The 15,285-nt window shown below is 43.9% G+C and overlaps 1 protein-coding gene across 11 annotated transcripts in view; it reads left to right on the top strand.

The window, feature by feature from the left end:
* The window catches only part of PDE4B (phosphodiesterase 4B), a 552,462-nt gene that overhangs the window by 496,587 nt on the left and 40,590 nt on the right, over positions 1-15,285 (top strand). For 9 of the 11 annotated variants that reach the window (XM_084957908.1, XM_084957915.1, NM_001130019.2 and 6 more), the window contains 1 exon segment: positions 12,074-12,186. In XM_084957908.1, coding sequence (XP_084814034.1) covers positions 12,074-12,186 — 113 coding nt within the window. 11 annotated transcript variants of the gene reach the window in all.

The raw sequence follows: 15,285 nt of genomic DNA, 5'->3' as shown, positions 1-15,285 counted from the left end.
AGAGCTCAAAAAAAGATCGTCTCATTAAATAAAGCTTTGTTGTCTCATATTCAACAAACAAAAGCCAATATTTATCTGGTACTTATTATACCATGAACTGTCTTAAGCATTTTACATTTATTTATTAATGAAATACTAAAATCTACTATATAGATATCATTATTATTCTCATTACACGGGTGAGGAAACTGAAGCACAAAGAAGTTAAGTCACTTCTCCAAGTTTAGACTATGGACATGTGAACCCAGGCAGTCTCATTCCAGAGACCAAGCTTTTAACCACTACTCTGTGTTCCTCATATATATAGTTTGTATATATTTAATGTATTCAAAAAATAATTGGACACCCACTGACCTCCATCTCTGGTTGCTTTATGTCATTGCCCTTGAACACCAACACAGGTGGATAATGAAGTTCCTTGGGCACCCTTTCACACTGGTTGTGTGTGTTATTAACTGAATGAGTACAGATTCTCATTAGACATGCCAAAAGGATATGCCAAAGTCAGAGCCCTTCTGGAGATCAGAGTTTGGCAAGGGGAAGGTCATTGAAAGGGAATAGGGCTAGGAGGCTGGAACAGCAAAGATAGTTTTTCCTCGTCCAATCTTGCCTGGGTGAAAGAAAGAGAAAGTTGGACCATTGGTTTATAACAGGCCCCATGGCTGAGCAAAAAAATCGTGGAAGTCCGAATTAGAGAACCTTGGTTCTTCTTCTCCCCTCCTCCCTTCCTCCCTTCCCACCTTTTACCTCCCTTCTCTCCATCTCTCATCTCTCTCTCTCTTTGCCTCTCTCTCTCCCTCTCTCCTTCTCTCATCAGATGATTTTGAGCAAATCATTTTCAAATTTCTCACATGCATAATGGAAAATGTATGTCATAATAATAATAATTTCTATCTCATGAGGTTTATTTTTCAAGGAAAAAATGAGATCTGCAAGCAAAAGTGCCTGGTAAACTGTCAAGTTGTATATACAAAAGCTAGTTGTGATTGGAGGGTTTTTTTTAACTTGCAGTCTTAGAGGCGTTTGCTAAGGAGATCGGCATCAAAATGACCTACTTTTCACTGTTATTTCCCTTGAGGGCAGTGAACCTCTTCTTCCGTGAATCCACCCAGAATGAAATCCCTGTCATGTGCAATTGCAAAGTTCCTCATCTTTATAAAGACACATTAACAAAGTCCTGCCTAAAAAAGGCCACTTGGGGCTTACAGACGGCCTTTGGAAGGACTGTGTTACAGAGTCTATGAGTGTTCGTCAGTTCCTGGGATTTGTTCTAAGGATGTTTTACTCAAGGTTAAAACAACAGCTTTCTGGAAATGTTGCACTCTAACACAGGTGCATTTCATTTACCAGGTAGTGATCAAAGGAAAATCTATACCCTCCGACTTAATACCTTGTAATGAAAAAAAAAAAAAAAAAGCTGTTGCTAACTGTAAGGGGAAAACATCATTACCAAGATCACTAAAGAAATAGGCTCATAGCCCTGACCTAACACCTTTAAATAAAGAGAGGCTGATTTCCACTTGTGTGAAATGATTTTACTTTTTTTTTTTTTTTTTGGTCTTTTGTCCTTTTAGGGCCGCACCCGTGGTGTATGGAGGTTCTCAGAATAGGGGTCCAATCGGAGCTGTAGCCACCGGCCTACGCCACAGCCACAGCAATGCCAGATCCAAGCCACATCTGCAACCTACACCACAACTCATGGCAACGCCGGATCCTTAACCCACTGAGCAAGGCCAGGGATCGAACTTGCAACCTCATGGCTCCTAGAGGGATTCGTTTCCGCTGTGCCATGACGGGACCTCCCCAATTTTACATTTTTAACAAATACTCATTGTACTGTGAGGTGGAACCAGGGACTGGAATAAGCCTGCTCATCTCAAGGCCCATAGCATCGGGTAAGGACATCGACGGGATTAGAAGCTTGTGGAAAAAGCTAGTCATTAGTTGAATGTAGACAATCCAATTCGTATATACTTCTCATTTCCTGGAATTAAAACAGTGTTTTGTTTTGTTTTAAATGTCCCGCATCAAGGATGCCTTTAATATTTTTCCCAATGGAGCTATTTCTGTAGAAATTTTGTTTACAAAAACAAAAGCTTTATTTAAAGATGATGATTGGCCTACCAAATTAAAGTTTTTCATTTTTTTATGGAGGCTTATTTAACGATATCTCAGTTATTTAATGATATTCGCAAATTAAGAGTTAGGTGAGGTCTGGGGATGCTTTCCTTTTCACAACAAGGGTTTACTTTATTTTGAGGTTAAAAGTCCAGGTTTTGCTGTGACCCCGTTCTGTGCCCTGCTCTCACGGAGCACTCCCAGTTGTGCCAGGGAAAGCTGCCTGCTAGCTTGCCCCCATACCCCTGTGCCCCCGGGCCATTGCACAAGGTCATTGTGTAGTTTGGGTTCTGATGAAAGGTACTCAGCCAGGTGCTGGGGAGCTGAAATTCAGCCCATGCGTCACTTCCCAAGATTTCTGCCCAAGGGTTATGTCTGCCAAGAAAGAGAGCACATTTTTTTTTTTTTTTTAATTTTCACAAAGGCACTGTATAAGCCTGGGATGGGGAGCAAGCTGATAAGGCACCCAGCTTCACGGACTGTCATGGAGATGGGAAGGTGGCTTCCAATGTAATTGTTCAGTGCAATGGACCGTGTCTTCTCTGCTGCTGTGACCCCAGCACCCAGCAGCAGGCTTGGCATGTAATAGACACTCAACATGTTTTTTGTGGAGTGAATGAATGAACAGATAGCTTTCTTATACAATTCTCCACTGAGAGGGTCCACTGATCTGATGTGTTGGTCAGAACTGGGTGAAAGCGGAAAGATCTATCAAGCCAGGTCTACATTTTAGACGTGGAACCCAACAAACTCGAACCTAACCAAGAGGCAGTTTCCTATCTGAAATCACGCAGCTGAAAGGACACTTTAGGATTTCATTGCCACCTTACATATGACCCTCCCACCCCCACCCTCACCTCCCACCCCCTCTCCCCCCAGGACCAGAGCAAAACTCTACCAGCTCAGCGATCAAAAGATATGGCCATCTATCCTCAGGAAAATGGCCAAGACCAGGGAGAGGGTTTGGGGGTGGGGTGGAGGAAAAAGTTCCTGACAGGTGCTAAGGTCTGTATCAAATCCTGGGCATGTCTTGCTTCACCTAATTCTCATAGGTAGTTTAGGCTATCTTCCTGTTTTACAGGTAAAGAAACAGAGACACAGTCAGACTTAGACCTTGTCTAAGGTCACAGTGCTAGTAAATGAATGGCAGAGTCAGGATCTGTAAACAGCTGGGCCAGACACCGACGTGTTCCACTGAATCATGAGTTAGTAGGAGCATCCTGGTTTATGCAATAGCAAAACCAGCCTCCTTTTTGGTTTTTGGTTTTTAGCTGTGTGCAATTTACTGATGATACCCATCGCTATCGTTCAACGAAAGGAAAGAAAGCATGGGGTTTTTTTTTTTGTTTTTCTTACACAGGAGGAACATTTATTATCTCACATACAAGGCATGTTTTTAGAAATCCTGCTCCTGTTTTTTAAGTATGCTTTCTTTAGAGGGGTCTCTATGTGGAAAGTGTGCACAGAAAATCAGAAAGACAGAAAAGTGCACAAATCACAGGTGTAGAAATTAAGTGAATTTTCATAACACACCTATGTAACCAATACCCAGACCAAGAAAAAGATCATTGCCAGCCCCATGGAAATTCACCTCCAGTCCTCTCCCTGTCTTTAACCCTCCAAGATAACCATGGTCTTGACTTTATTGGGTTTTTTGGTTTGTTTTTGTTTTTGTTTTTGTCTTTTTAGGGCCACACCTGAGGCATATGAAGGTTCCCAGGCTAGGGGTCTAATCAGAGCTGTAGCCTCCAGCCTACGCCAGAGTCACAGCAATGCCAGATCCGAGCCACGTCTGCAACCTACACCACAGCTCATGGCAACGCTGGCTCCTTAACCCACTGCTAGTCGGATTCGTTAACCCCTGAGCCACGAAGGGAACTCCACAATCTTGATTTCTAAAGTCAGACATTCCTTCTGCCTCTTTTTTTTTCCTTTGGCCACACCCGCAGCATGTAGAAGTTCCCGGGCCAGGGATTGAACCCATACCATAGCAGCAACCAGAGCCCCCGCAGGGACAACACCAATCCTTAACCCACTGGGCCACAGAGAGAACTCCCATTTTTGCCTCTTTTGAACTTTATATAAATTACATCATATTTTTCTGTGCTTTTAAATCTCTGGTTTCCTTTTCTCAACCTTGACATGCATGCGATTCATCCCCTTGCTGCCTGTGTCAATTATTCTGATGGATTTAACCACTGCACAACCTTGCAGCTAGAACCACCTTCTCGAATGAAAAGACAGTTTGATTCTGTGAGGCAGGTAAACAAAGGTTGTTTATACTTCCTTCCTGGGCACTGTCTTGGGGTGGAATGAATGGGAAGCTTGACAGATATGTTTCTGATACTTACGGAGCTGTGTTAAAAGTGCATTTAGAGGGAGTTCCCGTCGTGGCTCAGTGGTTAACGAAACCGACCAGGAACCATGAGGTTGCGGGTTCGATCCCTGGCCTTGCTCAATGGGTTAGGGATCTGGCATTGCCATGAGCTGTGGTGTAGGTTGCAGACACGGCTCGGATCCCGCATTGCTATGACTGTGGTGTAGGCCGGTGGCTACAGCTCCAATTGGACCCCTAGCCTGGGAACCTCCATAGGCCGTGGGAGCGGCCCAAGAAATGGCAAAAAGACAAAAAAAAAAAATGCATTTAGAATGATCCCTTGTATCAGGAATCTAAAATACTCAAACTCATAGAAGCTGAGAGTAGAGTGGTATTTGTATCAGGAGCTGGGCGAAGGGGGATTGGGAAGGTGTTGGTCAAAAGTTTCAAATGCGTAAGGTGGATAAGTCCTAGACCCACTGTGTATATAGCATGGCTGTATAATACATGTAAAAAATTGTTAAGGCACACGCACACACACACACACACACACACACACACACACACACACAAAGAGGGAGGGAGAAAATATTTAGAAGTGATGCTTAGGGTTATGTGATTATTTTCAGTGATGGGCTCACGGCTATGTATTTACCCTCAACCTCATCCAGCTGAATACATGAAACATGCCCAGCTTTTTCTGTAGGTCTCAATCCTATCTCAACGAAAAATTGCATTGAGGTATAGTTGATAGCAAATATTTTTATTTTAGGTATCTCATGATGCTTTCACTTGCTAATTATGTGGATTTGGGACCTCTCTGAGCCCCAGGTTTCTCACTTGTATTAAGAAGCCCTTTGGAGTTCCCATTGTGGCGCAGCAGAAATGAATCCGACCAGGAACCATGAGGTTGCAGGTGCGATCCTTGCCCTCGCTCAGTAGGTTAAGGATCTGGCATTGCCGGGAGCTGTGGTGTAGGTCGTAGAGGCAGCTCGGATCCTGCGTTGCTGCAGCTGTGGCATAAAACGGAAGCGGTAGCTCTGATTAGACCCCTAGCCTGGGAACTTTCATATGCCGTGGGTGCGGCCCTAAAAAGCAAAATAAATAAATAAGTAAAATAAAATAAAATAAAAAACCCTCATACTGAGAGCTTCCGAGTCAAATGATATAAGTATGTAAAGGCCTCTGTCCCCTTCTCCCCCAGAGAGCAGGAATAAGAAGATGCTCTCCTACGCAGAGTGTGGGGCCAACTTTCAGGGCACCTGAGGCCTGTTACCAGCTGGACCACTGACTTCGTCTCTGCTCAGATCCGTTCCCAGGCTTTCTAGCTCTGAGCAGCTTGCCCTTTGTGGCCAGGCTGAGGTTTCTTATCGCCCTTTCCTGTCACCTCTCTCTGCGTCTGTCATGCCCAGCACTCCTCTACTGACACCCATGTTCTATTGAACGTGCATGAAAAAACGGGGACTCTTGAAATATGGCCTAAGTATTAGCTGAGCTGGAAAAGTATCAAAGCAGAAGAGAGGAGATCCTTGACTGAAAAAAAAAAAAAAAGATTGTTACTCCACAGTTTGTACCATGTCATCTGTTTTAATTACACACACACACACACACACACACACACACACACACGAAAGGATATGCACAAGGGGACTACCAATGGTATCTCTGCTTGGTAAAAATGTGATATTTTTATCCATTTGATGTTTTTGCTTCTCTGTAATTTTCTAATTTTCTACACGGCACCCATATCCCATCTGTAATAATAAATATGATATTGACAGAATGTGTGTTGAAAGTTTGCGCTCTGGTTTTGTGTGTATTCTCCCATGCTACCTCCCCTGGGAGAACTGGGTAAGCATTTTTCCTGTGTTCATTGTAAGATAAAGAAGTGTAGTCTCAGCAAATGTAGGTAACTTGCCTGAGGTTACCCACAGAAGCAAGAGGCGGGACCAGAACCAAGCCAGGTTTTCTGAGTAAATATTGCACAGTAAATATCGTGCTAGTGGCTGCGTTAGCTGGATCAGAAAAGGGAAGAGGAGAGTCAAGAAATGACAACATTTAGGAAAGCAGTTACACAATTTTAAATAGAAAAGACCTAAGGGTTCGATGCCACTTTAAAAGCAGCAGTTTCAGGAATGCCTGCATTTTCAGTCCTGAGGTGAATCCTGTCTTCCATTGACCAAGATATGGTTTTGCCCAGAATCTTGTTCTATTAATTTAACCTCAGACTTAGCTTTTGCCTTAAGGTGAATGAGAGATAATCATACCTCTTGGGTGTTTATTGCACGGAGATGTTGCAAGGATTAATGGCAGTGTGCTTGGAGCTCCTTTGAGAAAGAAGCTATATGAATACCGTGTATTATTACCAGATTAATATTTATTATCCACCCAGCTCCTCTTCCTGTTTCTCAAGGTCAAACGCAACACTTACCAGACCGGCAGAAGGAAGGAAGTCTTCCGTTGTTGCTCTTATTGAAGTGAAAGAGGGAAAGAAGGGAAGAACAGAGGGGAGGTTCTCCCTGCTCCTTTTTCCTTCTGGAAATTCTTGACAACTAGAGCCACCCCATGACCATACATAGTCCCATTACTGGCTCTTATCCTCTTGAGATTTGCTTCTGGGGTGCTAAGCATTGTCCCTTCTCGGAGCCTCTTTTTGTAAGAAAAGCAATAGGACCAGCTTTGTGGGCCTGCGAGTCCGGATGCTGCACAGGGCCCCCTCACTCAGAAGGGCGCCGTAGTCAGTTTTGAAACTCGTAATGATTTTATCTTTGATCTTGTGTTTTGTATGTCTGATGGGAAAATGGAGCATATACTCCCGTGGCTTGGAGCCTTGGCTCAAGCACTCTCCCATCTCCTGTCACCTGCCTGCCTCCCCTGGTCATGTCCTCAGCCACCCGTCTCCCTGATCCTTAGCACCCCAGGGCTCATCCAGCATCCTTCTCCCTATGCCTGCCTGTGACCCCTGCTGCCATCCACTCCCATCAGGGCCTGGGTGCAGGTGCAGAGAGCGTCTGAGTTAGGCGTGTGTGCCTGGCAACGTCTCAGGTGGGGCATGGATGTTACATGGTAGACAGAGGCCGTGTCTTGGTGGAGGTGCACTTCCTGTCCACCCCTGACCCAGGTATCTAGCACATCCCAGTGCAGCGATGGCAGCACTCTTTGTCACCTCTCTGCTGTGGGTTGGACCATTGGTAGCCTATGAAGGGAAATCTCTGACTTTTCCAGAGCCTGCCCTGGGTGTGGGGCCAGGGGACAGCACATCAGTTTCGAAACTGGCAGGTAGGGGCACCGCAGCTGCTGGTAAGTTGTGCATATGCCCTCAGTCTTAGGAGGCAGGGCCTCTGGGGTCCTATGAGGGTCCGCACTTTCCTCCTGGCATCCCTCTGCATGTCCTTCATTAATTGTGACAAATGTGCCATTATAAGGTGTTAACAACAGGGAGACCTGGATGTGGGGGAGATGGGAACTCTCTCTGTTATCGCTGCAACTTTTCAGTAAATCTAGAGCTATTTTAAAATAGCAGGTTTATTTTTAAAATACAAAAAAAAAAAATTTGGGGGGAAATAATTAAAAAATAAATTAAAAAATAAATAAATAAATTGATCCCCCCAAAAAAATTAAAAAAAAATAAAAAATACAATACCACAATGACAGTTTGAGAGAAGAAAGGATAAAGCTTTCTATTTTACTACCTTTCAGAGCACTTTTTTCTGCTTTTTGAACAAGGGACTCTGCATTTTATTTTGCACTTGGCCCCTGCAAATTAGGTGGCTGATCCTGACTATTAAACCCCTTGTCGAATATGCAGTTCTTCTATCTCCCTTCCTATTCCTTCCCCCACAACACATACCACGTTTGGAGGTTACTTTGATTACCATTAAAATTATTCTCCTGTGTGTACTAAAAACTAGCAGCCAGGCAAAATACTTTTATCTCATTTTAATTTCTTTATAATTTTATGCGATAACTTCCTATCCTTTTTTGAGTAGGAAATCAAGGTTCAGGATATCACACAGTGAGTGGTAGAAGACAAAGTCAAAAAAGCATGAGTCTTACTGCAAAGCTGATGCACTTTCCACAGTACTACAGATACTACAGAGGTACTATCAGCCTCTAGATACTTGTTTGCTTTTTTTTTTTTTTTTTTTTTTTTTTGTGCCCTGCGGCATATGGAGTTCCCGGGCCAGGGATCAGATCCAAGCGGTGCCGCGGTTTTAACCTAAGCCACAGCTAGGGCAACACGGGTTCCTTAACCCACTGTGCCAGGTGGGGGATTACACCTATGTTCCGGTGTTCCCAAGATGCTGCCAATCCCCTTGCATCACAGAGGGAACTCCTAGATACTCTGCAGGCTGCGTGGGCAAGCACTTTCTCTGCGTATTTACTGAATATCTGCTAGATACCAAGCACAGGATCTGGTGCTAGAGCTACAGCGTTCTGGTGCAGAGGCTAGTCCTAAGCTACACTGGTCCTTTCCTTTGACTGTACCCATAAGTAGCTGGGGTTGGATGGCCTCATCTTTAGCCCCCTCTACCTCTGTGCCTCCTGCCTTAGTTACTGTGATAAGAAGGCGCTTAAGTGAGACCAGAAAGTCTTGACCGTGGATTAAGAATTGAAGACAGACCAAATCCTCATTCACTTCAACATTAACTTTTCATCTAAAAATTATTAGGGCTGACCAGACTAAGGGCAGTGGAGTAAGTTCCCGCCACATCCCACTGGCCAGTCGGTGACATCTCACTGATAAGTCCCACCTCTAGGAGCATGCGTGTGCTCCTTCTCTGTAATAGACAAGGAAGGAGCTGGGGGGATGGCACTGAATTGTTGGATCCTTGAAGTGTTCTCCTCCTTCTTCAGTGCTTCCCTGCTATAATTACTGTATTTCCTTTGTGAGGGGAAATCAGGTCCCCTTTTTCCTCTTCCTGAAGGAGAATTGTGATATATGGTCCAAAAGTCATTTTGCATATTGGTCAATTCACAATGCTCTGAGCAGGCGGCTTATTCCCTACTATCCTGGTGAATGGCTGGTCTTAAGTACTGAGAACCTCAGGTGGGTGGCGATGTGGAAGACACCAAGGGAGTGAAGCCTGAGTATTTGGGAACTAGAGGGACTTTTTCTTCTATGGGAGGCCAGCGGGGGAGAATGGCAGGGTTGTGTCACTTCTGGAAAAGCTTCCTTGGGAGAAGTGCTCTTCCGGAAGGAAATAGAGGCTAAGGGCTGTTTCAGACACACTCAAGAGTCAGCGAGGCAATTCTTTGCGTTGAAGCAGCAGGGCAAAACCGAGCAAGAAAGAAGGTATGTGCAAGTCTGGCTTGAAATGAGTTTTACTACAGACATCTCAACTCTTGTCTGTGTATTTGAGAGGAGTGTGAAAAAAAAAATGGAGGAAGTCACCTCCAGTGGTTTTGTGGTTAAGTATTACATACAAGATATTGAATTTTTTTTTTTTTTGGTCTTTTCTAGGGCCACACCTGCTGCATATGGAGGTTCCCAGGCCAGGGGTCAAATCGGAGTTGTAGCCTCCGGCCTACACCACAGCCACAGCAACATGGGATCTGAGCCGCGTCCGCGACCTACACCACAGCTCATGGCAATGTCAGATCCTTAACCCACTGAGCAAGGCCAGGGATCGAACCCTCAACCTCATGGTCCCTAGTCAGATTCATTAACCACTGTGCCAGGATATTGAATTTTAATCCCATTTATCTGGAAGGGCAGGCACTGTGGGGGATAAACAAAACACCTGTTCTCTGAAATGTGCCTCTGGATCAAGTGGATCCAGTCATTTGGAATCTCTCTTATGTTTATTCCCTTTTCTATTTCAAGTCTGAGTGCCACACACACAAAATTATTCAAAAAATAACTTAAAAAACCACGTGGTCTCCCTAGGATTTCTGTAGGAACATATGAAAACTGTATTCTAGACATGACAGGAATGTGTGTAGTCTTCCCTTAATAATATATAAATATATACACACATTTTTAGGGCTGCACCTGCAGCATATGGAAGTTCCCAGGCCAGGGGTCCAATCAGAGCTGCAGCTGCCAGCCTACACCACAGCCACAGCAACGCCAGATCCAAGCTGTATCTGTGACCTACGCCACAGCTCAAGGCTGACTATGCCAGATCCTTAACCCACTGAGTGAGGCCAGGAATCAAACCTGCATCCTCATGGATACAAGTCGGGTTGGTTTCTGCTGAGCCACAATGGGAACTCCCCCTTTATAATCAAATTTTGTGTGAGGAGTTCCCTTGGGGTGTAGCAGGTTAAGGACCTGGCACTGTCGCTGCAGTGACTTGGGTCACTGCTGTGGTGCAGGTTCGATCCCTGGCCTTGGAACTGCCATAAGCTAGGAGTGTGGCCCCCTCCCCCCAAATTATTTAAATAAATAAATTAAAATAAATTTTTGAGTGAAATTTTTAATTTTATTAATGTCTACTTTGTGTTTGCATTCCAGAAAACTCCGGAGGGTGAATGCATATTGTTCCCTCAAAATCAGTCAGATATGGAGAAGAGTCTGACCAATTTTTGAAACTGTAGCATCTTTAGCTGGCATCTATAAGCTAATTTCAGTGTTTATTAATGTAATGTTCTTAAATCAATAACCTTAATATTAGCTTAGGCTCACACTTTGGTGTATGGAATGACATATGGTGAACCCTTAAAAAGAGCTTCATTATCCTGCAAAAATACGATCTTAAAAGCAGTATTTTTTGAACGGACCACTGATAAATATTGACAGAAAGTCCAGATTCCTACAGTGACAAATCCGAGCCTTTAATCAAAAAATCTGCAGTGTTCACATCTGGCTCCACCTGAAAGTCCGGTTCAGAATTTCCCTGTGATCCTGGCAGTTGCAGGAGAGAAGTTTTAGCTTTGTTTAGTATAACAAGAACTGCCTGACTCCCAGGCCAATACATGGGCGCACGTAAACCTTCAGACAGTTTTCTCTGAGGCTGAAGTCTTATCAAGGAGACTTGATTTTGCCTGTACTTAAAAGGGAGACTTGCCTCTCTCACGGGTGGCATGGGGGGTGGGGGTGTGTGTCAGAGTTTGCTGAATTAAAAGTTATTCCAACATTTACACATTCCCCGGAATGAATGACTTGCCAGGCCTTCCAACTTAACTGTCAGCTCTCCTCCCCCCTCCGATTTTCGGTTGTATGTTTCATTTAGAAGAAAAGCCAAAGGCGAGAACGCTTTCCTCATTTCTCCCCTAGACTGCAAACACTCCGAAATGACATCACGCACCCTAAAGAGCCCCGGGATGACTAAGGCAGAGAGAGCCTGAGAAAACTGACTGCTTCTGCCTTGAGTTTTAGGACTCATGTATGCAGATGAGCTTTTAAGAGCCGGTTCCCCGCCTTCTTCCTCAGAGGAAGTTTCTTGGTAGATCACTGACACCTCATCCAGCCCTGGGGGCGGGGGGTGAAAACTTGGCACCAGCGTCTCGGCCCGAGCATCACGGTGATTTGCTCTCCTGGTGGAGAGAGCTGGAAGGAAGGAGTCGGCGCGCAAATAATGAAGGAGCACGGGGCCACCTTCAGTAGCGGCGGCATCGGCGGCAGCGGTGACTCGGCTATGGACAGCCTGCAGCCGCTCCAACCTAACTACATGTCTGTGTGTTTGTTTGCAGAAGAATCTTATCAAAAATTAGCAATGGAAACGCTGGAGGAACTGGACTGGTGCTTAGACCAGCTAGAGACCATCCAGACCTACCGCTCTGTCAGTGAGATGGCTTCCAACAAGGTAAGAGATGACCGTTTTATTCATTAAAGCGTGACCGCGAGGGGAGCTCCTGGCTCCCCTGGCCTCCGCCTGCAGCAGACGTGCTTGGGGACGCGGCTGTCTGAATAGCTTTGTTGATCTGCCGCCGAGGATTCCGTTCCCAAGTGCCACACTTTGCTTGGGTCTTGATGCTACAGCGAAAGTTTAAAATCCTCAGTGAGCTTTAATTCCCAGAAACCAAACTTCTTTCTTATTGATGTCGTTCGGAATGTGTTTAAGGTGAGAGGCGTTTATAAAGTATAGGAATGACTATGCAAGTGAAAATGCTTTTTTTTTTTTTTTTGGAAACAATTATCCAGAAGATAAAATCTGAATGAAACCTTAGGGTAGCATAATGTAGCATTGCAATCAGGTGTTATATGTGGGGTTTTTTTTGAGCAAGAAAGTAATGTGACTTCTGTGTATCAATGGCGAGAATGATCTGCCTTGAAGTTTCATAAAATTCTGAAATCCTCCTCAGAAGGACATTCTGGGATTCTTAATAAACATGTCTTTTGTGATGCTAGCACGACCTAAGATTAAAAAGAGAATATACCTTGTCTCTGAAAAAAAAAATTATTTTTTAAAAGTTTGCTGCTTCACAAAATGGAATCATTTGAAATGAAGGTTCACTCATACTGCGAAGAAATGGGTTTATTTAGGATTCCCAGACAAAACTTAGTGCTTTAATTATCTATCATTATATCATTTGTTTAATTAACGCCTGGATTTAGAGTGCTAATTTATGCAGTGAGAGCTGTTGCTTGTTTTTTGTTTGTATTTTTCTCTTAGAGAATGTTAATTATATATGCAATATACATATTAACACACATTCACCCTCTACTTTAATCAAAAGCCTTAACGCTGTACCCTCCTAAATACACCTTTCTGAATCCCCAGTCATCCTGGCCTGTGGTATTGTCTTATTGTCTAAAGGTTCTGGGTCTCAGAAGAAATTTTGCTCCACACCTGCCAAATGCCCTTTCCAGTCCTGAATGTGTGTCCCGCCTCCCTTTTTCCTGAGGTTAAACATATCACCTTCCTATCAAGGCTTGTTGGGTCCTACTCAAAGGATCTGAGCAGCAGAAGCAAGTTGGATGAGGGCGGGGAGCGGGGAATAGTGTAGAGAGTAAACTCTTCTCACTCTTGTTTATTGATCAATGAAAGGGCACAAAATTAAGTCTCTCTCTCAAATTTTAGTTCCGATTCAAGTTGAAAAAAAAAGATTTGAGGTTTAACGAGTTACTGACTTCTCTCTGAAGTTCTCAATTAAAGCTAAATTCTGGGTTTTTCCAGGCTGTTGTAAATCTCAACCAACTACTTCCCCATAATGAGGGTTTCACTGCGTAACTTCTCCAGACCACACTGGCATCCATGTAGAAGGAGTTTCAGGCCGGCTCTGGCCTACTCCATTCTTTGCATTTTGTGATTATTGTCATGCATGTGAGATGTATTTAGGGATATAAATATATATATTAGCAGATTAACAGATTTCACCATATAGCTCCAGTATTTAGGGATATATATATATATATATATATACATATACATATACACACACACACAGATTTCACCATGAAGGGCAGGCTGAACTTTCTTCTGGAGTCATGAAGATAAACTAGACAACTCCAGAGGGAGAAAAAGGTTACTCATTGAGAAACTGCAAATTGCCATTTGTTTTCATTCTGAGTGTTGAGGCATTGTGGATTCTAACTCGGTTTGTGTCTGGAGTGCTGAAATTACACCTTCTCTGTCTTGCAAACTTATTAAAAAATAATTTCATTTTCAGTGCAGTAGTTAATAAGGCTCTGAGACCAGGAACCGTGTAGGTCCTAGTGAGACTTCCAATCGCTTCAGCCTTCCGCTCCTCCTTTATGGTGTCATGGGCAGGAAGCAATGAAAGTTGAATAGAGCTAACCCTAAAGAAAGGGCTAAACCTTAATGCTGACACAGTTAGCTTAAGTAGAAGGCATGCAGCTTCGCCTCCTTCTAGAAAGGTTGTAGGGCAAAGCAATTATCCAGTGGATGAATAATGCCCAGCTGACAGCTAAAGTCAATTGCAGTATTTAGAAAGATCTCTCCCTCTCTTTTCACTTAGCTACCCCCACCCCCAAATTCTTGGTTATCCAGATGCTGACTTCAGGTGAAGCTTCATCCATGGCATATGTAATATCATGACCGTATTTTGGTGGCCACCAAAAAGAAATTGATCTCTACCAGTTTAGGGGGAAATTGAATGATCTGTGGTAAAACTAAAATTCCCCCTTCAAATAGTGGCAAAATTATTTGAGTGTTCCATCTATGTTGCTGTTTAAAAATATCATTATAATCATCATTGTCATCACATCTGCATGACTCTGGCTTCTTATTGGTCATCTTTTGCTTATCCTCACTGAGCAAAGGAGCCATGGCGAATCTCTGACTACAGACTTGAAAGTCACGGTAAAGATGTTCTATATAGGAGTTCCCGTCATGGCACAGTGGTTAACGAATCCGACTAGGAACCATGAGGTTGCGGGTTCGATCCCTGGCCTTGCTCAGTGGGTTAAGGATGTGGCATTGACGTGAGCTGTGGTGTAAGTTGCAGACGCGACTCAGATCCCATGTTGCTGTGGCTGTGGTGTAGGCCGGCGGCTACAGCTCTGATTGGGCCCCTATCCTGGGAACCTCCATATGCTGCGGGAGCGGCCCAAGAAATGGCAAAAAGACAAAAAAAAAAAAAGAAAAGATGTTCTATATATGGGCTTTGGAGTCAAAAGATCATTGCTCAAATCCTGTCTCTATGACTTACCAGTGTCTTGTCTATGGGCCAACGTACTTACCTGCTCTAAGACTTACCTTCCTCATCTGTAAAACAGAGACAAAAGTGGTACCCATCTCACAAGGGTTGCTGTGACGACTGAGATCATGCTGCATCTAAAGCACCCAGAAAGGCCCCCAATATGTGGCCAGCAGCCCAAGTTCAGCTAGATGCGTGAGAGCCGTTTTCTCTAACAATCGATTGCCCCTTACTGTGTGGTTCAGTAAGTGATAAGTTAATAGTGTTTACTGCATCTTTACAAAAAACTGTCTCTGGTTCTG

This window comes from Sus scrofa, chromosome 6 (assembly GCF_054392235.1).
Source record: "Sus scrofa isolate SSC_HxYL_T2T_F1_AM1 chromosome 6, Sscrofa_HxYL_maternal_Yorkshire_Landrace_v2.0, whole genome shotgun sequence".
Classification (NCBI taxonomy): Eukaryota; Metazoa; Chordata; class Mammalia; order Artiodactyla; family Suidae; genus Sus; species Sus scrofa.
Note: the sequence above shows the minus strand (reverse complement) of the source record. Positions and strands in the feature narration are given on the sequence as shown.